Source organism: Bombus affinis, chromosome 9, assembly GCF_024516045.1.
Source record: "Bombus affinis isolate iyBomAffi1 chromosome 9, iyBomAffi1.2, whole genome shotgun sequence".
In the NCBI taxonomy this organism is placed as follows: domain Eukaryota; kingdom Metazoa; phylum Arthropoda; class Insecta; order Hymenoptera; family Apidae; genus Bombus; species Bombus affinis.
Window position 1 is genome coordinate 2,341,253 of NC_066352.1, and position 26,891 is coordinate 2,368,143.

The 26,891-nt window shown below is 28.7% G+C and overlaps 3 protein-coding genes and 1 non-coding gene across 7 annotated transcripts; 2 read left to right on the forward strand and 2 right to left on the reverse strand.

Annotated features, from left to right (window-relative positions):
* Positions 1-335: 335 nt before the first annotated feature.
* Positions 336-14,486, reverse strand: LOC126920336 (putative inorganic phosphate cotransporter). 3 transcript variants are annotated; one of them, XM_050730548.1, is made up of 8 exons: positions 14,176-14,486; positions 10,668-10,804; positions 8,381-8,681; positions 5,739-5,995; positions 4,565-4,714; positions 3,395-3,769; positions 3,086-3,298; positions 336-2,936 (listed from the first exon to the last, which is right to left on the reverse strand). In XM_050730548.1, the coding sequence occupies exons 1-7, from the start codon at positions 14,228-14,230 to the stop codon at positions 3,134-3,136; spliced, it is 1,440 nt and encodes a 479-aa protein (XP_050586505.1). In that variant the 5' UTR covers positions 14,231-14,486; the 3' UTR covers positions 336-2,936; positions 3,086-3,133. The 3 variants fall into 3 exon arrangements, with proteins under 3 accessions (XP_050586505.1, XP_050586504.1, XP_050586506.1); XM_050730547.1 differs by lacking the exon at positions 14,176-14,486 and adding an exon at positions 11,546-12,135; XM_050730549.1 differs by lacking the exon at positions 14,176-14,486 and adding an exon at positions 11,416-11,523.
* Positions 14,487-14,990: 504 nt separating this feature from the next.
* LOC126920327 (structural maintenance of chromosomes protein 4) lies at positions 14,991-21,078 on the reverse strand. Its single transcript, XM_050730506.1, has 9 exons — positions 20,916-21,078; positions 20,403-20,688; positions 20,122-20,313; positions 19,869-20,045; positions 19,505-19,797; positions 19,171-19,450; positions 18,467-19,063; positions 15,820-17,981; positions 14,991-15,285 (listed from the first exon to the last, which is right to left on the reverse strand). Exons 2-9 carry the CDS (start codon positions 20,643-20,645, stop codon positions 15,153-15,155), a joined length of 4,077 nt encoding a protein of 1,358 aa, XP_050586463.1. The 5' UTR covers positions 20,646-20,688; positions 20,916-21,078; the 3' UTR covers positions 14,991-15,152.
* Positions 21,079-23,538: 2,460 nt separating this feature from the next.
* Trnaw-cca (transfer RNA tryptophan (anticodon CCA)) lies at positions 23,539-23,610 on the forward strand. Its single transcript has one exon. It is a non-coding gene; the product is annotated as a tRNA-Trp (tRNA).
* LOC126920330 (THO complex subunit 5 homolog) lies at positions 23,600-26,891 on the forward strand. 2 transcript variants are annotated; one of them, XM_050730518.1, is made up of 12 exons: positions 23,600-23,867; positions 23,953-24,130; positions 24,192-24,329; positions 24,411-24,625; positions 24,716-24,791; positions 24,855-25,040; positions 25,114-25,246; positions 25,318-25,557; positions 25,627-25,729; positions 25,830-26,031; positions 26,138-26,432; positions 26,525-26,891. In XM_050730518.1, the coding sequence occupies exons 2-12, from the start codon at positions 24,035-24,037 to the stop codon at positions 26,839-26,841; spliced, it is 2,001 nt and encodes a 666-aa protein (XP_050586475.1). In that variant the 5' UTR covers positions 23,600-23,867; positions 23,953-24,034; the 3' UTR covers positions 26,842-26,891. The 2 variants fall into 2 exon arrangements, with proteins under 2 accessions (XP_050586475.1, XP_050586474.1); XM_050730517.1 differs by having other exon boundaries at positions 23,600-24,130.

Below are 26,891 nucleotides of genomic sequence, written 5' to 3' on the forward strand. Positions count from 1 at the left end.
ATAGTATTACATAAGACTAATATATAGCGTATCAAACACTACGCGCGTGTATCTAAAATTTTGATATATTTGATTATATTAGCGATTTTTTAAATACAATATACAAACCAGACAAAAACACAGTGAAAATTACATATACTCTATGTTGGAAGGGAAATACACTCTAGTTGAAGATTAAGATAATTTATAATTCCATTGTCAAATCTTCGATAGAAATCGGTATGACTTCACATCTCGAATTGATAAATCCTTAATGACTGTGCAAAATCTTGCAATATCTACATGATAGCTTACATGCATGCTTATATCGAAAATTTAATAAAACTGGACGACCGTAATAGACAAATAATTTCTATTTCGATTATAATTACATTATAATTACCAACAGATTTCGTTTCATTCGATATACTTATACATTGATTGTTTAAATTTAACGTAATACATTTAATTATCCAATTGGAAAATCTCTCAACTGTTCGTCATATTTCACCAGCCAGGGAGAAACTTCTCAATTGTTAGCTCGTTAAAGTTTTATCTTTACTCCTATAATTATATCCATATCTCACGAATGATTGTTTTTCATGAAAGTGCAACGACCCATCGTTCTAAGCATTTTTAAATAGTAAACTAATTGAACGACTTATTTATAAGCGAATATTAGTAATAAATCAAGATGAGATTCTGTTAGAACAAGTAAGACTTCATTTTGTTTAACTTATAAATATCTTTTTGCTTTTAGTAAATACATCGATTTAAATCTTCTAAATATTATATGAAAAGAAAGTTCGATAAAAAAGGTGCTTTACCTCAGGAATTTAAAAAATGATTAAAAAATTGTTTTAAGAATAAATTATAATTGCAAAATAAATTAATCTCAGATACTAGAATGTACTTAAGAAACAGCAGCTATAATGGTATGCATATAAAATTAGATTCTAGGTTACATTGTACGTAAAAATAAATATATATAGTAACAAAGGATAGTTTAGTAGATATCGTGTAAATCGTTACATTAGTTTGTATCTAATAATTATTTTATTTTTAACAAAAATATGTAAAATTTGTGTTTGTATACACGTGCGCGCATTATTGTATGAATAAATTGTGTTGTTTGAACAGTTTTACCTATATCTTTTTATTTTCATTTTCATTTTCATTTTAGATACATTATTAAAGTACAATAATTTCTAAAAATCACATAGCTACAACTTCTTTTATATTGTACACAATATACAACGTTAGATAATTTCATACATAATTTACTAAAAAAAAATATCATACTGCCAAGTGATTCTAAGTAACGAAGTAGTATTATTGCTAAAATTCAAATTTCTTTCTAATATCATTTGAAACTTGAAAAAGTGCTACTGACATTATAAATATTTTCGATATTTATTGCATTTCTTTATTTGAATTCATGTAACATGTAGTTTTAATTAAGGGGGCTCGCGATCGAACTCTATTCATATAGAAAACTGTACAGTTTTATGAAATATTTTCTTCGAAATTAATGTAGTAATACCAATGAAATTTGAATCACGTACCCTGTTATTTTTAATACATTAATAAATTTAATTGCTAATAATTCTAAATGAATCGGATACTCGGTACTTTATATACCTTTCAGCAAAAAAGTTACATGATTTTTAGTATATCGTTTAAAAACTGATAAATTATCATTTTTGTTCTCCGAATATAGACGTTATTTTCCAAATTCCTTCATTCAATACGTTCATTACCCTCGTAAGAATCAGTACTAAAGATATGATTAAGAGAAAAATGTTTTTCTGATAAGCTAAACTTTGCCTAGAACCAGCAAAATGTACAAAAATTATGCAGTAATTAGATGGAACTAGGATAAGAAACGCAGGAAGAAAAATAAGAAAAATTTATCAGCAGGCAAAAAAAAGAAAATTGGAATATACATTCCAAGAACAGGAGAAAGATGATCCTGCTTATGGAGCAGAAATTCATTAAAAGAATATAGATTTTTTTCCCACTTTCTCTTTAATCTTACCTTTAGTGTACAAAATTGCACTATATTTTAACACAACCTGCAGAAATATCTATACGTACGTTTGGATTCTGTAATAAAAAAAGATTTTTTTACATTTTTTGGTTACGAGTCCCCTTAAATAAAAAAATATCATTCTATACATGTCAGATATTTTATTTAGATCAAGAGAACGACTCTCTTTCAAAGAATAAATGTAAGATATTGATGTTTGTTTAACATAGTGATATTGATGTTTATTTAACATGTCATAAAGAAGGATACCTATATTTATGAGATAACCTAATATTTTATTAAAGGCTTCACGTTACCTCTTTCATTCAAGATATTCTAAATTTTGATATGTTACAAGTTAAATTCTTTTTTTAATCTCAGACCTAAATAAAAATTGGTCTTATTAAACTGTTTGATGAAAGATTTGACTTAAGACTAGAATATAGCAAAAGCAATCTTGTACCTTACGAACGTGGAAACGAACAGTATATTATCGACGCTAATCATCTACATATACATGTATATTATATATACTTAGTTTTGTAAAGCACAGCCTCTTTTTCATTATCTTAGTCGTTCTGTCGTCTAAACATCCTAAATCGTTTCTGTACAAAGAGATATTGTCTCTATCCCTTACACTTAAAATTACGTTTAATAACTTTTTTGATATTTACTAATATAAATACATATATCACATTGTCGATTATCAACCACGTTGAAGAAGAATATATTTACTGTAAATCATTGGTCGCAATCGGCACGAATCATAAATTTAATGTTTGCGGAAGATTAAATACATTTTGTATTCCACCTAGACTCTAGAGATTATTTAACATATTGATTGTTTGAAAAGAAACTTTATGAATGAAAAAATGAAGGAAACAATTTCAAGAATTCTTGGATCTTAAAATTGATCGTTCCTCTAAATCTGAAATAATAAAAGTAGTTAGTCATTGATTAGATATATCGAATTACATATATAGAAATTACTTAGATCCAATTTGTATACGTATATGATGTTACAGAGAAACCACATACGGTTCAAGTTTTATTTGAAAAAACATTTTGAAAACGTACATGGCGCTTGCGACGTTGACAGAACATAACCCAAATATTTCTGCATATTCATATAACTGTTAATTCTTTCTCGCTTTGTTCTTTGATATTCGTAGTTTTAGGATTGTTCCATGGTTGAATTTCAGTACTGCCAAAAATAACAAACATTAAATTTCCTAGAATATAAATAGCAGCGGACAAGTAGAATACTATATTCCACTGGGTCACATCTTTCTGCAAAGAAACAAATTAAGAAAATAATTAAATTAACATACGTAGTTATCGATGAAAAATGTCACAGTTAAGATAAAATTTCTTCGACTTAACTACCTCGTCTTTTGTGATTATGCCGCAGACTATTGGTGCGATTATTGCAATTATAGATGCTATACAATTTGTAATGGACATCAACGTGCCAGCGAAATTTGGACTTATGTCGATATGATTAATTTGATATCCGGATAGAGATCCAGCATTTAAACCTACAGCTATCACAAGGATAGTTGTAGCCACGGTGGCATCGTGCATCGATATCGTACCAAGGCAAATCAAAGCTATCGCTGGTCCCCAGTGTGCAATCGAATTGCAAACTTTTCGAATTACTTCTCTTGAGATATTCTTCTTTAAAGCATAATCAGCTAACCAGCATGTTGGAAAGCTTAGTATCCACATCGTCAAATAAGGGAGCGCTGATATCCAACCGTTCTGAAAAATCGAGATATCTATTTTAATGTAACAATTTCACATTCTGTTAAATATCAACGATACGTTACGAACATGTTTTATAACTTTACCGATCATATGGCAAATACATAATATCGTCCACGTGATGTCGTAAATTAAAAAGAATTCAAGAACATCGTAAACTTCGATAACACAATAGGACATAGCGAGGAATATTTATCAACATGAGTATTCTTATCTTGATACGATTGTCTATGATGTAGTGTATAATTTACTATCGAAGATGTTATCGACCTTTATGTGTCAAATTATCAGAAAAACAAAAGCTAACAGCAATCAGTAGAAGCGAAAAATTGAGCATACTATTTATCTATTAACTATTATCGTTAAATGAAATAAAAATTACAGTCATGTATGTGTACGCTGTACAATATCTTGAAGAAAATGAGCCAAATTTCAATTGACATTCGATTGATAATTTCCCTAAACGTAATGAATTACTCCCGAAGAAAAAAATGAAGAAAATGAAGAAAATACTGATAATCTCACCGTTAATCCTACTACAGTGAGTTTGCATGTGTAACAAAATTGCAAAATTTTAAAAGACCGTTCGTACAATACGACATTTCTACAACACATATAAGAAAATTGGAAGAAACCCTTGTATGGTACACAACACAGTTTTGCCCTAACACGGTTTTTACGTAATAGGAAGATCGTTCTATTTTGCGATGTGGTATACATGTTAAATTTCAATTTTAATGTTTCAGTGTTTTATCTATATTTTATCTATTAAAGTATTATATTATTACGTACCTCCTCCAACTTAAATTTTAAGATATTGTTCATGTAAATTGGTAGTTCTGTGATAAGAGTCCAAAAGCCCCAATTTTGTCCACAATGTACAATTATAAGAGCCCACATCGGTACTGAGGTGAATATAGCTTTCCATGGTGTTTTCAGCGCCTTTGGAGAATCACAAACATACATAAAACATACATCAATGATCCATAATTTCTAATATATTAACGTCCATGTTCGATAAAATAGCTTAAAATATGTCATATTTGATAAAATAAATGTACGAATTGACTAATTATTCTGCTGTTTGATGTTTAAAAAATAAATTTTTAATCGATATATACATGTGTACTATCGAAACAAAATTGCATAAAATATAGGTATTGTTTTTATAAAAATGACATTTATTTTAGTGTCTATGCGTCATTTATCGTCGCTTACATACGACAATACAACCTATTAACTTTATCATAGATTTTTCTTCTAATGAACATTTCTGCCAAAAATATGTACATATTCGTATATCATACGGTAACGTTGATTTCTAAATAATTTCGCAAATGCATATTATGTTTTATGGTTTTTATGTTAGCGAACGGCAAGTTTTCAATTGATCGATTGATATATACGGGTATATATATATATACATACATGTATATATGTTTACATCTAGTAGATTATATCATAAAATATGATTTCTAGATACATGTTGGATAATCATATTGTTTCATTGCATCGTTTTCCTCACAACACTGACGCATCATGTTACATGGACACTTAATAATGTTTAGAGTACGTAGTGACGTAGTATTAATATATATTAATGCCCTAACGTAGGATAATATATATCACTGAAACATATATATGCGTCACTGAAATAACATTCACAACTATAAGAGGAAAGTTTACTCATATGGAAAATCTAATGCAAACGTTATACTAATCTGTAAATTAAAAAGTGACTTATCAATACCGATGACGTTAAATCTATAATTCTCTTGAAATATGTTTCGAGTATTATACACACGATAAAAAGAAAGTACCTACGTACAGCAAGGTAAACCTTTCGATTTTATTATAGAGAAAAATAAAATATAAAACAGGATATATATCTACTAGACGTAAGAAGGAAAAGTACAAGCAATGTCGTTAGAAAATATAAATATCACTGGGAAGAAAATATTTTTACCCTTTTGTTATCTGATTTTTCTTTATCCCCGGGAGTTTTTAAGCTATCTTCTATATATCGCCTTTCTTTCTCCGATATCCCCGAGTGCTTAGAAGGACTGTCCGAACCAAAAATGAAAAATACAATGGCCCAAATTATCGTTAAAACACCAAACGTATAAAAGATAGATGGCCAGCCAACACTTGAAGCTGCTAATTCTCCAGAAATTGGAAAACAAATCACGGTCCCAAATTGTGCCCCAGCGTAAGCAAGCGTACCTAAAATAAATATACGTACTATATTATGATATAAACATATAAACATAGAATAATGTTTAAATGTGGAATTTCAGTTAATAACAATAATGTACTTGACAAAATACGACTTATAACAAAATGTTTATTGGATTGTTCGTACTAGAAAATGCACAGCGAAATTTAAGAAAAAATTAGAGGATTAATAATTTACTTTAAATTATTTTCCTTAATAATGATCTAAACATGTATAATACAATGTGTTCGTCAGACTTCAACGATATAACTAAATTTGACTTTTAGTTTATCGCCAATATTAAATTTGAACAATTCTGTGCAAACAAGTACAAATCAGGTATTTTATGAGCATCGTTAAATCGGTCAAATAAAAATTTATCTGTGTCGAGGACATTGAATGGGAATATTATCGACAAGTTTGTTTATTTAAGGATTGTCGATTAAAAAAGCAAGTATTTTTCGATGTTAAGTTAGTTAAATTAAATAAATTAATATTGTACACCAATATCGATCAATGTAAATGATTTTAAACGAAAAGTACGTAATATAAAAAATCCGCGTGTTCACAGCGCTTCCTTAATGTTCCGTATTTTTGTAAACAAATATCGTAAAGTATAGAGTAGTAAAGTTCAAATTTAATCTAATAACCTTGCGATTGTGCTATCAGGAGTAATTCACTTGAAAACACTTTCTGAGTTATTTCCAATAAGTAACATACACTAATAATATAAGCAGCATAACCGAATCAAGGGCAACGCGTTTTAAAAATGATCATCTATCATGGCATACGATGTATTTCCTTCTCTGTAATAACGAAAATTGAAAAAAACTAAAACATTTTTGTATCGTATAGTAAGTAGTAGATTGCGAATTTTACAACTACTTTGATGAATATTAACTGGATTAGGATAGCATTATTTAGCACGATTCGGTACAACTTGACGAGTTTATAAATTAATAAATACTGAAAAACTTAGATAAAAATACGAAACAATGCTACGTACGTCAATATAAAAATGTTGAATCAGCAGTAATAGAAAGATTAAAAGTAAAATAACCGAATAATTATTAAAGTTATTATACAGGTATCTTAAAAATGTATTACATAAAGAAGGTTATTCATCAGTTCAATTCAATTCAAATTCTGGACGTATACGGCCAATTATACATTTATTGCACGTGTCAAAATAGAGGTCATGAGCATTGACCATTCAAGGATATGTATTGAGTATTCAAGGATTATCCTTCGTCGCTTGTTCTTTAGTGTGTAGTATGCGTATTACAGCATAGTTGATTAAGGAAATATAGGAAGGTCAGGAACCTTCGACTGACATAAAATAAGCTTACGCTATAGAATCGATCAATGTAATGACATATTCTGGGTCATACGCAATATGCAAAACGTTTCGCGTAACTAAGATAATCTGTGCTATATTATATTCAATCCAATAATATTTGTTGAATTTAAGAAATTCACAAAATCGTTGTGATTAATGTTCGTTTTTCTAAATACCTTCTTAACAAGTATAAAGTATTTGCTAGTTTATATTTATATGACATTTTCATTTAATTCTTATTCGCAAAATCTTCTACCGCAACTTGGTGTTGCTAAAAATCTGAGACACCCTGTATATTCGCTATTTATTGCTTTTATTAATCGGAAAGTTCTACTATTCTTCATTTTTTTCTTACCTCCGCTTAATCGATCCTACTTAATTCGCTTTTTTATAGCTGACATTTCAATGGTTAGAATGCACAACACATACGTGTCAACTACCTGTAATTCATAAAAATTCCTGGTAATTATACAGAAAAGGGCACACTTCGCCAATTCCAATGATCTTGAAATATGTTGTCAAGGTTAACATTTTGAATATCTGTTTCCTACACACGTTACCGCTGTTTGGCTATAGTTTCTAGGTGACATCCGCAAAAAACTTTGATACAATTTATGTTACGATTATGTTTCATTCTGGAGTAAGCGGACGCATTTTTATATAGTCCAATCTAAATTCATCGATGACAGAGACAACCATTTTTAATACCGTGTAAATAAATATTGTGTAAACAAGGGTTATGGAGCGGCTGAAATAGAACCGGTTGACAGTAGGCAATCGGCAATGCACGCGTGAAATTGTTTTCAACGAATTTATTAATTGATACATAAAATGTTGCACTATACTGCTCGTATATACCAAAAGGTTAGAGTCAACAGATGGTATGATGTAAGTACCAAATTCCTAAATAACCCGCGAGTAAAATTTTCGATCGACCAAATTATATCACGTCCAATTAATATTATATGCATAAAAAATTAGCAATTATCCGTTACTTAAGATGTGGTAGTCTGTCTGATAGTTCTGTGAAAGAAATTAATAAAACAGTTCTCACCAAGTCGTGCTCGTTCGGATGGCGGTGCCCACTTAGAAAGCAGAGTCTGTATACACGGTAAAAGACAACTCTGACACAGTCCCATGCCTACTCTACAAATACAAACACCAATGTAACTCCCATAATGAGCAACAGTCGGTGTCAAAATGTTTATGATTCCGCAAAGCAGTACTCCAACACTGAGTAATTTTTGTGCGCTCCATACTGTAGCTATATAGCCACTTGGTATTTGCATTATCGTGTAGCCCCAGAAGAAAGAAGAGAGAATCAGTGACTGCTCCGTCGATTTCCAATCGTAGACCTAATTACAACAGTCAAACATGGAACAATCGTTTTACAACAATGGTATGAAATAAAATTAACGTTATAAAATATGCGCGTAATTTCAATTTGAAAGATAGAATAACGATGCCTTGGAAAACTAATTGACTTATAATTAGTATAATTGGTATTATGCTAATCTTAATTATAGAATTTCAATTTTTATTATATATACATAGTATAATATATCGTTTTCATTACTAGGAAGATAACGTTAAATCTATTACATGGTACAGATACAATTTGTTTGACGAACAACGGTAACAGTATATTGTACTGCGTAAATCATTCTGTGAAAGTATTCTCTAACTTTCCGCCCATTCTGTGTACATTATACATATACATATAAAGAGTATATATTCTTTTACTCAGTTTTGTTTTAATCGGCTCTCGCCTTAACCGGCCATATATTTTCGTTGCGAAACATACGAGCGTAAAGGAAACTTTATGAAAAAAAGTTCGAGAAAAGGAACGAATATTGTACTTTTCTAAATTTAAGTTTGCTTCAATTTCAAAAGGAAAACGCGAAGAGATAAGGACACGTTTTAAAGGATTTAAAACGTGTTCCTTATCTCACATTTTGCATGTGATATCGAATTAATGTGTGTGTCATTATTTAATTTTTATTGCCTTGTTGATGTTTAACTAGATAATTGTCTTATATCTTGAATTTAAGGTTACATACAGAAAAGAAGACTACAGAAAATATAAAACTTATTTTCAGCAAAACTCGTTTACTCTATATTTATTACGCTTATTTAATAATATAATACAAAGGGTGTTATTAAATCTTCAGTTTCTTGAAGAATTTATCGTTGCTTAATAGTATCCTATGTATGATTTGTATTAGACATTTTATTACTTTTTGAGATTATATACATGAATATAATAGAACCATATACATGTATATACGTATGTATAAGCTCATTTAATATGGACGTATGTTTTGCTGAACTCCTCTTGTTTCCCTTTTCAAAAAACAACATCATTACGTTATCTCATGTAACTCTTTTCAAGAAAATATTTTATAACGGATTAAGTGATTCATTTTATGCTATATATGTACATCTAGGACGTTCATAACGTTATATAATGTACGAACGAATAGCAGTCCGAAGGCTACTGAATTTATCTCGATATTTTTCTAATGCCATAAAAATAATTATAGCAAATTATATTTATTATAGTATAAATATTATATTTATTTTCATGACTCACTGATTATTGTAAAAAATTACTGACATTTATTTTATATGAAAAATTTGGAAAATTTTAATCAAGTCGATCAAATAATTACAAGATATTGTTTACACACTGCTTCTATATATTTTTCAACAACGATATTTTTTGTACGATCATCACAAAGATCACGTTTTAACGTCGCACAAGACTAAAGGAACATGTATAACATAAACGCGTATCCTTTATTTTATGACTGAATGATATAAGATTTTAAAGTAATATAACTAAATACTTAGAATAAATTATATTATCGACACGTATTGCGTAGATTTAAATAAGATCCAAGTATTTTATAAAATATATCTAATACATATCAATATTCAGATACAAATTTTCAATATTCTCGATATTCTCAATACTCTCGATATTCTTTAAACATTCGTTTATGTAAGAAAATTCTTATCAGATTTATATAACTAGTAAGGAAACGTATTTAGATTTCATAAACTCTTCGCTTTTCGTAAATTCAATGTTAATCATGTGGCAACAATGCCGATTATCTTAACAAAAATCTGCCTTAAACAAAATAGGCTACTTCCAATCATGATTCTAAAAGGATATTAAATAATTTGTTAAGGATACTAAATTTTAGAATAAATGAATATTTTATAAAGTGCAATTATAACATATCTTATATATTACTATGTAACAACTGTCACAAGATCCTAACTTTACCTATAGACTTAATACAAATTATATAGCCATGTACATATACATAATTTACCTCGAATGCATGATCAGTGCTTTGATCATTCTGTGTCATTGCAACAATAGCTACCGACATGCTCACTCGAAGACAATATCCAATTACCATTCCAAAGAACTGTAAAAGAATTTGCAGGTGTCTGATGCCGAGTCCACCTGCAAAAGTTTAATATTGTATGTTCTAATATTATAGATAATATATCTATACATATATGTGTGTTACAAAAATTTATATTTATTTTGTTATGTCCATGATTTCTTGGATGCAGTCTAAACAAAGGAGAATCGTCTTTTGGACTCGACAGATTGGAACGCTCAACTCTGTTAATTAATTCGAAATTAAAAAATTAAATCACATATATTCGTTTTATAGGCTTCATCGTATATATTACGTATATCTCCTTCGCTATAATAAATCTATCTATTTCTATATCTTTGATCTAGCTGGAATCAATGATATCAAAGCTCGATAACTTGAAACTGTCACAGCTATTTTTTATGCTATTTATTATGTTACAAACATCTGTTTTTATAACAAATCATTGATAAGTAAGTTCGTAAAACATGTGTTGTTATCGTATTACTAATCTGTTATTTTATAAATGTAAACAAAACCATCCTCAAATGCGTAATCGATATTCCTAATTGCGTAAGTATAATATTTCTAATAAAATTGACTTCATACATCATACATATCTGTATGAAAAGATAAATTTTTTACATTTATTATGTTATACACAGTGACGGCTCGTGGATTTTATACTTACTACTGGTCTTGATTTTATACGTGCTACATGCACATGTAACCATAAACAGTCTCAAATTATTATTAAATCAGCTCGACGATATTTTTTAGCCACAAACATATCGGTAACCCTGCTATTGTATATAGATCACCTTTTCTTTCTTTGGTTCTCTGAACGATAGTCAAATTAGAAGTAGCCCTTTTCAGTGTTTTAATTTGAATGTTTTCCTCGGAAGATCGCGTAGAAAATAGTTGCCTTAACCAAGAATTCTCGGAATTCATATTTAAGGATTGATATACTCGCGTATTAAATTATGATTCGAATTACATTAATACAACGAATAAAAAAGAACTTTTTAAGCATTCACATCAAAGATAGCGAGCGAAACGCGCGACATTGACTACAGCACAAAACAAAATATCTTGAACAAAGAAAAGATTAGTGAGAATGCGAGGAAAGATATTAACGATAATAACGACTATAGTATACATTGAACAGTGATAGACTTTTCTTTAGCCTAGAAGCGATTTTCAAATGCTGTGACCGTATCTGGCACAAAGAAATAACAGCGGAAAGCAAAAGTTACGATATCGACGATTTCCGAAATATTTTATTTCGTGCTGCAGCACGATAACACGTATTGAGTAACCGCTCCTGTCCATACATTATTACAGATTTTCTGTGGTAATTTAATAATTTGGCAATATTTTACACTATACTTTACACGTACACCATTGAAAACCATTTACAGGATTGAAGAATGCAAATTCAGAACACAAATTTTCATTCAAATATTAATTTCATTTGTTAGAAACTTTCCGTATTGTATGTTCTAGAGCAAATAATCAAAAATAATCTTATAACTTCATCTTAACGAAAACAGTAAGAAATATTCTTAAGTAACGATTATATGTATATACATGTATATTCAAGATTTAATTCAAACGATTTTATTCGGTATAATATAATCGACGTACATATATAAAAATTTAATTCAATAGTATAAACTTGATTTACTATAAGTGATTAAAAAGTCGCCTATATCCTACAAATTCCTGCTCGATTTACTTGGTAATAAACTTATATATAGGTATAATAAACTTATATATATTATATATAGCCTTAAGAAACTAAATATATTGTATGTAACAAGAAGATATCGATTTAATTATGAAAGAAATAAACGATAAAAAAATCGTAATATTGCTGATGCATATTGGTCTCGCTAATCTCTCCGATTTCTCTGATTTCATTCAAGCATGAAAAACTTAAACGATAATATCAGTTGTCAAGAAAAACAAGATTAATAAAAGAATTGATAAACACATAAATTACATAAAAAACATCATAGATAAAACATTGAACAATTAACATTGAACGTACTGACCGTTTTCTGTACATATAAAACTTTGTTGATGAAGATCCAAATTCAAGCTATTTTTTTACGGCTATATATCTATAATATTTCAAAAATATTTCAATTATAATTCTAGCTTTTTTTTCTAAGATTATTTAACATTGTGAACATTTCATAGATCATTTTGTAAACTATATACGATAGAATTAGATCTCTATCCCTTTGTTCTTACTAATCTACTAGCTACAACTGTCTGAAAACGGCAAATAAAGTACGAAAAATGTAAATTCAGAGTAAATAAATTTAAGACGCTTCCTTTAAAAAACTGTTTAGTCAAAAGCTATTGGCGCATTTATAAAAAGATACAAGGAATATTTATAATGAAATTTATGGAACTAGATGATATTATTTGCTTAACGCAAAAATTCCATTCAACTAGCAATTAATTTTAAAATGTATGGAACATTTTGGTTTTATCATCACCACCGCTTTTATCGCTAAACATATTTATTCTATTACAAAATACTAAACTATGTACACGAAATTACAAACTGTCAGAAATAATTACTAAATATCAGAATAATTATTAAGTTAATAACTAACTCGCGTAACTAATCAAACATTTTTTAAAACAGAATAACTTTTTTAAAAGTGGACCAAATGACTTGTATTTTTTTGAAAAAAAATTGCGATTGATCGGAATCGTGAAAAAAAGGTAAAGGTCGCTTTTTACGACTTTCTTATCTACGCTTGTTATGAGAATTTAAATTTTCTACACATTTTGAAGATTTATGTCAGTCATGCATGTGTATATTATATTTATTTACTATATATATTCTAAATATATATGCTGAAAATTATATCAAAATTATTAAATGCGGAACGATTAATACAGAAACAAGCGACAGGCATCGAAAAATGTAAGAATCTTTAGATTTTAGACCGAAAATCGTGAAACACTGGATTTTTCACTCTTAAACGTTTATAACTCATAGAAACGTTAACCAATTTCGATGAAATTTTCATGTGTATAACTGACATAAATCTACAAAACATATTGTTTCATTTCTTTCCGATTTTCATTATAAGCTCAGATAAGAACTGCAAATTTTTTAAAAGTATTTTACACGTCATCTAATAAACTAATCCTTCTACTTCTCAAAAAAACAAATCATTTGGTCGAATTGTAAAAAAGTTCTGTTTTAAAGGGTGTTTGATTACCTATCTTATGGAAGTAACGATATTAAATGTTGTTTACGACTTAAATTGTTATTCCATAACATAAATTGATAAAGTATCATTGCAAGTATCATTTGAAATTAGGCGTTATTAAATGTATACTTTAAAAATATTATAATTCGTAATTGTCCAGACATTAGAAATATCTCAAGGTTCAGCTTTAAATCAAAACTATATATATTTACCACAAATGGTCGTTGATCCTTTTTCTGTATTTTCTGCAGGTTCCTCGTTCTCCATAGCTGTAATTTCTGGTACTATCAAACACAGACTGTTCAAATTCTAATCTTTTACTAGATGATTATTCATCATACTTATATCATACATGTCTACTCCCCGCCCACTGACATGCAGCCTCTCCTTTTCCTTACACTTCTATCCCACTTCTTTGCAATTAGTTTCGAATGTTTGCTTCACCAGACTTCGAAAGAACATTGAACGTGTTTCAATGGACAAACGTAAAGATAATTATCAATTAGTCTCTTACACTTGACAGGTGATAACAATTACAGCATTATACGGATTAGAGAATTTAAGAAAGTGCCATTTTTCTTCGAAATACTAATTAATGATAAACTAATATAACATGAAACAAATAAAATAGATAACAATATACAAGTTAATGAACTACTCTTTTATTTTAGTAATATGATGCATATTAATAAAATAATTTTCACTATGTCATTATACTCTAATACTATACAAAATGACATTGTTATTTACATTATTATATTTCAAAAATATTTTACACATTTTCATTTATTTTTTAGATGTTTAATTCGTTTAAGATTATGCTTGATTATTTCCATTTATATAAAACATTACCTTACCATCTTCAATACAAAAAACGGCATTTTTTTCAGCAAATTATTAATGAAATAATATTATACATATAATAATATCTTACATAAAATAATATCTTCATAATACTTAATTGGAAATCGTCTATTTTACCACCATATTATTATAATTATTATTTTTTCGAAAGAATAGTAATCGATTTTAATTTTTTCATTAAATTGTAGGTAAATACGTGTTTTTTTTTTAAATTTATTTCTAGCTTACATATAATTTATGTCGGTCAGCATTTGCATTCTATTATGCATATAAAAATATATCTTCTACATACATTGAATATTAACAAACATATATATTTTATATTTTATATCTTGCGTTTCTTTTTTAAAGGTCTGCCGCAAGTATTGCCATCATTTATATTACTATTATTAATATTTGTATGTGTATTTTCACTAGGTGCTTTTTTTGGTGTTGGACATAATCCTAATTCAGGCAATCTGAAAGAAAGTGATATACTAATATATAACGTACTTATTGCATAAAATTGTAATTTATGCATTTAGTTTTAATTCAAATGAGTGTATCAATAAAATTTCAACAATTATAATGTAATAATTATAACAAACAATACATTTCATAGCCTATTGCTTTATATTATTTTGTACTATTTTTTCTGCGTTTATTTTTCTGTATTTTTCTATAATTTACTAATATCATTTTACTATATTATATTTTACTCATTTTATTAGTGAAAAATGAATAAGAAGGAGAATAGTTTGTTGGAAATATCAAATCTTTAAACTTTCGTTAATCTCTTGTTATATGTTATCATCATATATCATTTTTATTAATTAGAAATTAGCTTCTTATTATATTAATTATAGATAAATTATTGATCAATACCAGAAATTCCGAATTAATTTCTCGATATATTTCTAATACTTCAAACAAAATTAGTAAATATAACATAATTCGATCAATATACCTTCAAAACTGAAATGTATGAGTCTTAAAAGGTTCATTTTACTTACTCCACTGCATTCCCATCCGGTTCTCGAACTTTTTCCGTATTTTGTACAGTATTCATATTTTGTGTTGTACAATTTTCTTTGTGCTGACTTTGCATAGCAAATTGTTGTGTTTGTGTGGAATATAAACTTTTAGAGGATATTTGTGTGGGTGGGACAATTCCATTTTTTTCATAATACTTTTTCAAATCAACCGTAACACTCTTCGTACAGTTGTATGTTTTGTATATCCCAACCAGATAATCCGCAAGTTCAAACATATTCGATCTTAAAGATATAATTATAAATTGTGCATTTTTTGTCCTTTCCTTAATATAATTTCCAACAATTGAAACATTTTTAAAATCTAAGGCAGCATCTATCTCATCCATAAAATATAAAGGAGTGGGTTTATAGTGGTGTAGTGCGAACACAAGAGCCAAAGAGCTTAAAGTCTTTTCACCACCACTAAGATTGCAAATATTTTTCCAAGATTTCTTTGGAGGTCTTACGCTAAAAGCAATTCCTTCGCTAAAGGGATCTAAAGAATCGACCAATTCTAATTCAGCATCACCACCCAATGTAATCATTTGATACATCTCTTTCAATTTATCAGTAATGATAGTAAAACCTGCAAGAAACTCTTGAATTTTTCGACGCCTTGCTATTTCATAAATATCTCGTATTCTATTGCGTTCGGTAGTTATTTTTTCTAAATCAGCAGCACGTTGTAAATATAATGCATCTTTTTCTTTATATTCTGCTATAAGTTGCATATTTGGAACTTCCATAGGTAACTTTTTCTTAGCTTTTTGTAAATTTCCTATAAGAACTTTTTCTTCCAATTCATTAAGTTCCTCTTCTGTTAATTCTTTCAACTCTTCCACATTTTCACCAGGTATTATTTGAAGTTTTAAGTTTGCTATTTTTCTTGCAAAATCTGGTATTTTTTGATTTAAACCCTTAATTGTATTTCTATGCTCTTTTAATTTCTGATCGAGATCTATTTTAATTGCTTTCAGTTTATTCTCCCTAGCCTGCAAAATATCTAATTCTTCTTTAAAAGATGACATAGCTTCGTCTCTTTCTGAAAGAGCTTCTGTAAATTCCTCAAGCTTTTTTAAATATTCTTTTCCTTGCTCTTCTAATTTTTGCTTTTCTTTCTGAATATCACGGAGTCTTTGTTCACAAGTACGTACATCATTTTCTAAGCATTCTATTCGTTGCTCGGTTTTCTTTACATTTCTCTCAGCTGTTTTAATAGCAACTTGCAATCTGCATATTTCAGCTTTAGCTGTATCAATTGCTTTAGATAGGTCAGCTACCTTCTTTTGTTGACTTTTCACAGAACTCCCTGATAATGTATCTATTTCTTTATTAATACGAATTACCTGATTTTCAACAGTTTTTGAATTCTTTTGCACATTTTCCAAAGTTTCCTTTGCAGAGTTCATTACTTCCTTTAGCTGTTGCACTTTTTGTGGGTTTGATATTAATTCTACAGCTCTTTTCTCTTGAACTTTAATTTGTGCCAATAACGATGGTTCTTGTTCGCTTAATGTCTTCACTTCGATGTACAACTTTTCCTTATTAACTTTCATTTCCTTTAAACCTACATTTAACGTATGAATATGATTTTCTAAAGATTGAGATCTAGCTTTAAGTTGATTGCACTCTTCACAAATTTTATTCAAATCTGACTCTAGTGTTTCAATATCTGCTATACATATTTCATTTCTCACAACTTTTTGTCCCATTCTCCCTTTCATTGCAGTTCTTCCACCTCCACTCATTGTTCCTGACAATTCTATTAATTCGCCTTTCAAAGTAACTACTCTGAAACGTTTATAACCATATGCAATACGTGTTGCTTGATCTAAATCATTTGCCACTAACGTATCTTGTAATCCATAATAAAATGCTGGTAATACTCTTTCGTCTTCAACTTGTATAAGATCAAAAAGTCTTGGAACATTCTCAGGAGTTTGTATTCTTTGTTTACATTTTGATACCAAACGCTGTTGCTTTTCTAATGGTATAAACGTTGCACGTCCAATATCGTTTTGTCGAAGAAATGTTATACATGTTTGTGCAGTTGTTACAGTATCGACTACAATGTTATCTAGGGGACCACAGGCTGTTGAAACTGCAATATCATATTTGCTGTCTATAGCACCAAGATCACCCTATACATAAACAGATACATAAAATTCTTATTATACACATGTACTACAAAATACTTTATCTAGAAAGAGATATATTTATAATGCACTATATGTTTATTCCAAGCAATCTTCACAGCAATAAAGATGTACGTTATTCTAATTGAATAAAAATACCTTCCACTTTTTCTTGTACTTTCAAACAAACACACAATACCAAGTTACAGGGTATTTCACTTAAATTAAATATCTAAATTATTTCCATTGCTATTGAAGACAAAAAAAAATGACTAAAAGACATTTAAATTCCCTGAAAGTTACAATTTCCCTTGAGGATTATTCCAAGGTCATTGATATTTATTTACATATCAAATTCGACATATTTTTCATAATTGTGATCGACAATTGTAGTCGACATCAAGACAAGTTCAACAACACGATGACCTTGAAATAATTTTAAACAGTATGATAGCAATATTCAGTCATCAAGTCACTATTAATTTACATACCAATCTTCCAAAAACACCAGGAATTCTACCTTCCCTTTTTTCCCTCATTAAACTGTCTATAATTTTGTTCCTTGACTTGTTTGCTTGCATAGCAAGTTTTTGTTCTTCAAATGAAATTCTCATTCTTTTCAGCTTTGAAGTCATTTCAATTTCCTTTGTTTTCATCTCTTTTAAATCTTGTTGTGCCTTTATTAATTCTCCTTCACTAGAGGGAATTTTGTTTTCTAAGCTGTGTAGTTGTTCTTTTCGTGTCATTAAATTATCTATTGTTAATTTTAAAGAATCTTTTAATTTTTCTAATTTTTCTTTCTCTGTTAATTCTATAGAAGTATACAGTTCTAACTCAGATTTAGCAATATCAAATGCCGCTTGTGCTTGATTAACATCCTTTCTTAAAGATATTAGCTCTTTCTCAAGTTCGGAACGGTCATTCAACAGTGGTTTAGTCTTCTTACTTAATTCAGCCATCAACTTTTCTAATACTACTTCCTCTTTTTCCTTATTTTTCGAGTGTTTTTCAGCGAGTTCCTCACATTCTTGGATATCTTTTATACTTTTTTCTGGGACTCTATACAGTTCTTCTAATTTAGATTTTTCCTATAGAGAATATTTAATTATTTATTTATTATAATTAATAATTATTAATAAAATTAATAAAATAATTATCCTAATCTTTTTTATAAGGATAATAAAATAAATTTTACTGTTTTTAAAGATGCAATGTTAGCTTTTCGTCTTTTATTTGTTTCCACTAATTCTGCATGAAGTGATTCGTCATATTTTCGAATTTTATCAAATTCTGTTGCAATTTCATCCTTGCGTTTCTGTAAATTGTTCCATGTTGCACTTTTTTCCTTAATCACTTTGTTCTTCTGCTCTTTATCACGATAAATTTCTTCCATTTTGTTTAAGAGATCTGATAAATCTTTATCCATTTCATTAATTTTATTTTCCTGTTCCACAATTTCTTTTGATGTTTCAAATCTAAAAAAATTTGTTGTAAAACTCAAGCACAGTATAGTTTTCAAGATAGTTTACCTTTGATAACAATAAAGTTGATGCTGTAATTTCGTAATTGCATTTTCTAATTGCAAATATTGAATAGCTTCTTGCATGGGTTCTTCAAGAGCTGCTTTCTCTTTTTCAACAATTTTAAGGCGGTTTAATTTCTCCACCCTATGTTCTGATAAAAGTTCTATTTTGTTTGATAGTTTTTCTAATGGTTCCTTATAACGAACTGTTCCAATTATATCTTCCAAAAACTCAAGCATACCAGTATCATTTTCATTTTGTGCCTTAGGCTTCATCATTGCTATTTGTTCAACTTCGCCCTAATAATATAATATAATGTAATATAACGTAAAATTATATATTGTAAAGTAATAAATAATAAAATGCATACCTGTAAAATTAGAAAGCGATTGTGATCTAAATCTACACCATAAGATCTTAAAAGTTTTGCAATCTCTTTGAATTGTACTTTTTTTTTATTTAGTTCATAATAAGATGAATTATCTTTAAATGCTGTTCGCGATATAACAAATTCACTGTTTGGCACTATATCATAATCCATTTGCAACTGGAAAATAGAGAGAAATAACATTACTAATTCATAAAACTTGATAAAAGATAATCTTTTCTAATATGTAATATACCTTATCAATTATTTTTTGGAAATATACAGATACTGTACAGCTATTAACATCCTGATATTCATTCGAGTTATGTATTAAAACTGATATCTTTTTTGATCTAATCTTAGATGCTCTATACCCAAATACAAATAACATTGAATCTATAACATTGCTTTTACCACTACCATTTGGTCCAACAATTGCTGAAAAGCACTATAAACAAAGAAAATTAGTAAATCGATGCTGTGACTTCCAGTTTATCAATAATTCTTATTGATACTTTTTAGTTATCTAATATTTACCTTGTGAAATGGGCCAATAACCTGTGTACCTCCGTAACTTTTGAAATTTTCATTAACAATCTTAGTGATCATTAATCTAGGACCATTAACATCAACTTCATTAATTACTTTAAGAGGTGGTGGTATATATATATCATCATCCACCTTTATTCCACCTTCTTCATCTTCGTGTAAAACATTCTCTTCATTAACTTCCATATTGGCTTTAGGAAAACTTTCATTAATACGATTTTCCTCGACCATCCTATTTCTCAATCTATAATATATTTTTCATCCGCAACACAATCTACATTAAAAGATGTAAATTCATATTGTAAAATGGTAGAGGTTAGATACATATCGATATCCAAAAGATGAAAAATATCTATGTGTTACTAATTGATTATATATTTTCCACAAATTAGTAATCTAGTCCAAACTAATTAAATAGCTTTATTATATAAAAAAAACAGGACAAAGAAAGATTTATATCAGTCTTCTATATATACATGTCACATTTCTGTAAAAACTTACGCTTGATATTGTCATAGAAACCACAAATACACTTCCCAAATTAAATTTTTGTTCATATTACAATACAATTCACCATGATTTTGTTTCTAAATACAAGTATTAACACTTTTTGTTTAACATAGTAAATAAATTACATTTGAAAGTAACGAATCAAAGGACGCCGTACTAAATTCAAATTTAAATCGTAACGTACAGATAATCAACTGCAACATTCTTTACGGACAAAATATGAGAGCTATGTATGTTATAATGAATATGATGCATATTATAAACGTATATGTACATATATACAAATATATAATATAAATCGAATTTAAAATGCAATTTTAATTACAGAATTGTTATACCCATACATATATTATATGTGTCCATTATGTTAAATCTGGTTATATACATTATGATCTTTAAGTAAGTCTTATAAGTTAATATTAAACTAACAAACATAATAATCATAAACATATATAAGTTATAAGAATACAGTAATAGAAGCGTCAACTCAGTAGTTGCATTGACTGATTAGTAAGTGTATATACATTTGCTACAACACATTAGTGAAAGTAGAATTGAGCGTTTCTGGCAGCGTATTGTAGTACGCGCCTGACCTACAGCGCGACAGCCGAATAAAATGAGACTTAATTTAAACTTAATTCTTGTCTTTTTTTCATAGTTTATATAGGTTCAAGTTAAGTGTAATTTTATTTGGCTGCATCAATAGTTTTTTGCAAAAGTCATACATGGTTACAGATTTTATACTTTCATTGAATTTTTTGCGATGCGAAAAAAATATTATTTGGATTTGTTTAAAAAACTGCTTATAAAAATATATAATATGTAACAACATTTGTAAATAAATAATTCCTTGTTGTAAAATTTAAGTGTAGGATTTGAATGTATATTCAAGCCCTGCAAAAGGTCACGCTGTCCCTGTATGTACTTCAGACACAAATATTTCAAAATTGAATGATAGGAACGATATACTTATTAAGGGGGTCTATCATCTAGTCTACAAATTTGAAAAAATAGAAAATTTTTTTTTTTATATTTCCAAAGTTTAGACATTCAATAATATGCCCTTAAAAGGATTTTTCAATATTTCAATTATTTTATGAGTTACAGTCATTTTGTGACGCGGCATCTGCTCTTGTCCTGCTTTGCGACCAGGCTTTCAGGACATAAATTAAAATATCGTAAATTAAATTTAAGTTACAATAATAATCTTAAAAAAAAAAAAATGTAATAATGCATGGCTATGTCGTACCGTCGCGTATCGGTACTTTTGCTTGAACCACCCCACAACCAGAATTCAGCGTTTATTCTGGAAAAAATCGTGTAAAAAAGAATATGTAAAAAACCTGGAAATAATAAACAAAAAAAAAAAGACGCGGCATCTGCTCCAGTCCGACTGGAACAAATGAACACTAGACGGTAGATTCTGCCCGAGTATCTAGTATAAATACCCTCATAAAATCTTTATTGTATTTTATCCCTCTTTAATGTATTTTTAATTCAATAATTCAATTGGAACGATGTTTGATGAACGATGTTCTGAAACCCAAAATAATAACAAACCGTTAAATTCGTTAATATGGACTTTTTGCTTCGAAGCATATCCACGCAGGAACGCAGACAATTCAAATTTCCACTTTCCTCGCAGTATGTATTTTTAATGAAGGTTTTATACCCATATTAAAAATCTTAAATGTTATGGGAATCACGATTGATTGTACCATTCTATGAGTAAAATTGCCGGAAACTTGTCTCAAAACTTTAAACGCGTTTTTCTCGAAACTACTTTTTTCGAGTTGGCGTGCACGATATCTCAAGTTCTAATAAACCGATTTATTTGAAATTTGGTGTGAATATTCCTTGTATATTCCTCTATCGCCTGAACCACTCACAGATTAAAATTTTTAATTTTACTATTTTTAAATAATTCGGAATTGCTAAAAAACATGCCAAAAAGGAAACTTTTTCTTCAAACGGCCGCAATTTTGTGAAAAAATACTTTTTTTTACTTTTCCAAGGTTCAAGCTATAGCCGCATCTATACTAATTAAGAATTCATACGGCTTGTTTGCTTCAGATGACTAGAAGGGTTGAAATCATGCACAGCCAGGACACCCTTTTTTTTCGGACCCCTCACTTTGCCAGCTCATAACTTTGTGAATTTTGAGTTTTTTTCAGTTAATTTTTTATGTAATCTTAAAATATCAATAAACAAATGATAAAAAAATGGATAGTAAAAATATTTTTTATTTCGTTTGTACAGAGCTTCAAAATCCGCCCGAAATTCATGCCTCTAGACTAGAATACTCCCTTAAGGTCGCTGAATTTATTTCTTCACTCTCCAGAAAGATATCGAAGAATAAATATAGCGCCCCATTTAAAAAAACTGATTACCTTGCAGTCTCGTAGAAAGAAAATGACCACCAGGAAAACTATTTTCATCGTTGCGTGCAGCCCTTGAAATAGTGTAATTTTATTCTGAAGTTCTTTCACAAAAGAATAAATAAAGATGATATTTAGGTGATTCCATTTAGCTGAGTTATTCTGTGTTATATTGTTTTATTATATATATTATATATGTCCAGTGAAATACTAAAAAGAAAGACCGAAGTATAACAGACTCCGTGGCGCAACGGTAGCGCGTCTGACTCCAGATCAGAAGGTTGCGTGTTCAAATCACGTCGGGGTCAATTTTTGTATTCTTCATTTTTAACTTTTTTCTTAAAAAAAAATTATTTTTTTAAACGCGTTAAAAATCAAGTATATTTTTACATTAAAAGATATAAGGTCTCATAAAATAATAAGCTAATTAGAATAATTATTATATACATATATAACCCTTACTCTATTTGTTTACATTCAATGCTATGAAGTATGGAATATAGCATATATCAAACATGAATGCGTTATATGTAAACACTACAGGATGAGATTGAATTAATTATTGGTGATTATCATTTTTCTACACTTACAGACATGTTTATAAATTTCTATAAATAACGTAATAAAATAATCTTGATTATCTTAATTAGAATCAAGACGCGAATAAAGCTAAGCATCTTCCTTTTCATCCGTGTAATTTAACGCGTGACAAGTTTTACGAAACCAAAAGAAATGGGCAAAGAAAATGATTCTGATAATACAAAAAAAAGGAGAAAATCAGTTAGTGGAAATTCTGGAATATCTCTGAAAGACGGAGATATATATAAGGTAATATCACTTTATATAGGAATTTCTTTGAATTTTCAAGTATCTATTCTTCATATTCTAGGTTATAATTAGTTATGAAGAAAAGGAAGCTATAGAACGTTTACCAGAAAATGACTCTGAAAGTTTTCTCTCTACCTGTGATAATATCCGTGCGGCTATGAATAAAATTGCAAAATTAAAAACCACTGGGGATGTAAACGTTTGTATATCAATCAAGGAGAAACTAAATATCATTAGAAAAATAAATGCAATTTAATAAGTTTAAATTTCATACTTTTAGGCTAAAGATGAAATACATGAACTTCAGATTCAAACATCATTAGCATTTATTGAACTAAAAAAATTGAATAGAATGGAAAAATTCCGTACAAAATTTGCAAGAGATTCTCTTATATCTTCAAAAAGTTCTGTCGATAGCAGACATTTACATTTACAAAACCTGTTATATGAAGTAATGCATTTAAAGAAAGAAGTTGTTAAATGTCTTCAATTCAAGTAATTGTTGTTTATTTAAAATTCTTTTAATTTAATTTTAAACTTAATGTAATTGATATATAATGTGTATATATATGTGTTAATGTATAGGTCTAAAGATGAATTGATACAACTTGTATCAGAAGAAGAATTTTACAAGGAAGCACCTGAAAATATTTCCAGGCTGGTATGAAATAAATTTAAATTAAAATTATTTTTGTTTACATTTCTATATAAGATGATGTTGCAGGAAATAACAAAACATAATCCTCATCAACTAAGACTAGCACGCCTAGAATGGGAATTAACGCAAAGAAAACAACTAGCCGCTTTGTGTGATGAATTGACAGAGAATAAAAAGGCAGTAGCACTGAGTATCGAATCAAAACAAACTCGACTTGATAATCTTGCTCCACAACTTCGCACTATATTAGAAGTATTTTTGACATTTTTGTAAAGCATAGTATTTTTATTCATAATTGAACTAAAATCACCATTAATATTTCCAGGCAAGCAAGCCATTACAAGAAAGTCTTGGTTTGTTGTTGGATAAAGTTAGACAGGAACATCATAAAGCGACATTACTTGCATCACCACTATATGTTCTTTATGCAAAGGCATCTGCATACAGAGATGCATATGGTATCACTTTTTTTATTGCTCAAGTATTTTATATTTTATTGCTTTATTTTTGATAAAATTTTTTCTTCCAGATAATTCTATAATAGTAAAAGTAGAAGGTGATGAAGAAGAAGCAAAGCGTGCAAATAATCAGGATGGATTACAAGAATCTGATTCAGATGCTGAAACTGTCTCTGAAAATGTTACAGAAGAAACACCTGTACATAAAAAAAGACATCATAGGTTATCTAGAGAAGCTAGGCAAGAAGAGAAAAGAACAAAACTGTTACAAAGGCATCCTTTAAACGTAAAGATAATTATTAAATTGAAAAGTTAGTATTCCCAAAAATTAATAGATAATTATAAACTGAAATAGAATATATTAAAACACAAATTTTCAGATGAAACAAAACTGACATTGCAATTTTATTACATGATGTCTCTGAAAGTTGTAACTGTGGAATCAAAATTAAAAACTGATGGTATTATGGGCATTAGTACAGGGTATATCGTATTTTATACACTACATCATTTATAGTGCAAATATTGTTGTTGCTTTTTTATTATAGTTGGCTACAAATTCTCTTTGTTTTTTTTTTAATAGAGATATGCTTATATCAGAATCGATTTTACGGGAGTTATATCCACGAGATTTAGGATTAGAGAGCCCAAATCCTGCTAATTATTATCAGTTGAATCGGCATAATTTAGGCCAATTTTCATCACTTGGATTAGGAATCCCATATAAATGGGCACAAAGAATGGCTGGATTACATTTTATTTCACTGGATACGAGAGAGCAAAAAGTATAAAAATTTTAATATAATATATATGTATTATATGTAATATATTGATACATCGCGTTTACTACATAAATTATTTTCAAGTAATTTATATATTAATGTTTTATAGTTTACGAGTTGTGAAATAACACAAGATAGTGTTGAATGTGTGTTGAGAGAAATCAAAAGACGTGTAATAGCAAGATTAGAGTTATGTACGGAGATTAGACAATTAGAATGCGGAAATTTCCCAAACTTTACTGCTAATAACGATATTTTACCACAAAAACTTAGTACAATTTTACAAAAATTCTCAACAATTTCATGGAGTAATTATTGTAATAGTGTAAATCCCATTTTTCAAGAACAAGGATTAGTATCTTCATTGGACATCTTTTATGAGGCTATACTTCGTCGGGGCAATAGTAAGATATAGAATTATTTAATACATAAATCTTTCTTTTATATTATTCATTAATCCATTCATGATTCATTAAACTTACAATATTTGTTTTAGATGAATTAATTGCAAGAATAGCTATAAAACCAGATTATCCAAAAATAGCACCAGTATTTAATATAAGTATAAATCCTATAGTACCTGCATCTGTGGATATTTTAAGAGATATTGAAAGGGAAGTAAATGTCATGTGGATAAAACCGCCGACATTATCTGCGCAACTTCAGCGATTACGAGCATGTTTCGACATTTATTTGGAATCTGAAACTATTATACCAAAAGAAAAGATCTTCTTCCATCCTGTAAAAGGTCGTATTCGTGCTAGACCATATAAATATTTAGAGCTAGGTGGTGGAATTTTTATTCATCGCTAATCTAATACAGTACAACATGATATATACGAATAAATTTTTGCAAAATACAA

What these genes read in the sequence shown, in the direction of transcription:
- LOC126920336 (XM_050730547.1), bottom strand. Translation starts at nt 11,675, where the DNA reads ATGAATTCCGAGAATTCTTGGTTAAGGCAACTATTTTCTACGCGATCT. An exon ending in GCACTGATCATGCATTCGAG is followed by an intron (nt 8,682 to 10,667) that starts GTAAATTATGTA and finishes TGTTGTAATTAG; the next exon opens with GTCTACGATTGGAAATCGAC. An exon ending in TAAAATTTAAGTTGGAGGAG is followed by an intron (nt 3,770 to 4,564) that starts GTACGTAATAAT and finishes TCGATTTTTCAG; the next exon opens with AACGGTTGGATATCAGCGCT.
- LOC126920327 (XM_050730506.1), bottom strand. Translation starts at nt 20,645, where the DNA reads ATGGTCGAGGAAAATCGTATTAATGAAAGTTTTCCTAAAGCCAATATG. An exon ending in TTATTGGCCCATTTCACAAG is followed by an intron (nt 20,314 to 20,402) that starts GTAAATATTAGA and finishes CTTTGTTTATAG; the next exon opens with TGCTTTTCAGCAATTGTTGG. An exon ending in CTGGTGTTTTTGGAAGATTG is followed by an intron (nt 17,982 to 18,466) that starts GTATGTAAATTA and finishes GTTTATGTATAG; the next exon opens with GGTGATCTTGGTGCTATAGA.
- LOC126920330 (XM_050730517.1), top strand. Translation starts at nt 24,035, where the DNA reads ATGGGCAAAGAAAATGATTCTGATAATACAAAAAAAAGGAGAAAATCA. An exon ending in AAGACGGAGATATATATAAG is followed by an intron (nt 24,131 to 24,191) that starts GTAATATCACTT and finishes TTCATATTCTAG; the next exon opens with GTTATAATTAGTTATGAAGA. An exon ending in AACTTCGCACTATATTAGAA is followed by an intron (nt 25,041 to 25,113) that starts GTATTTTTGACA and finishes TAATATTTCCAG; the next exon opens with GCAAGCAAGCCATTACAAGA.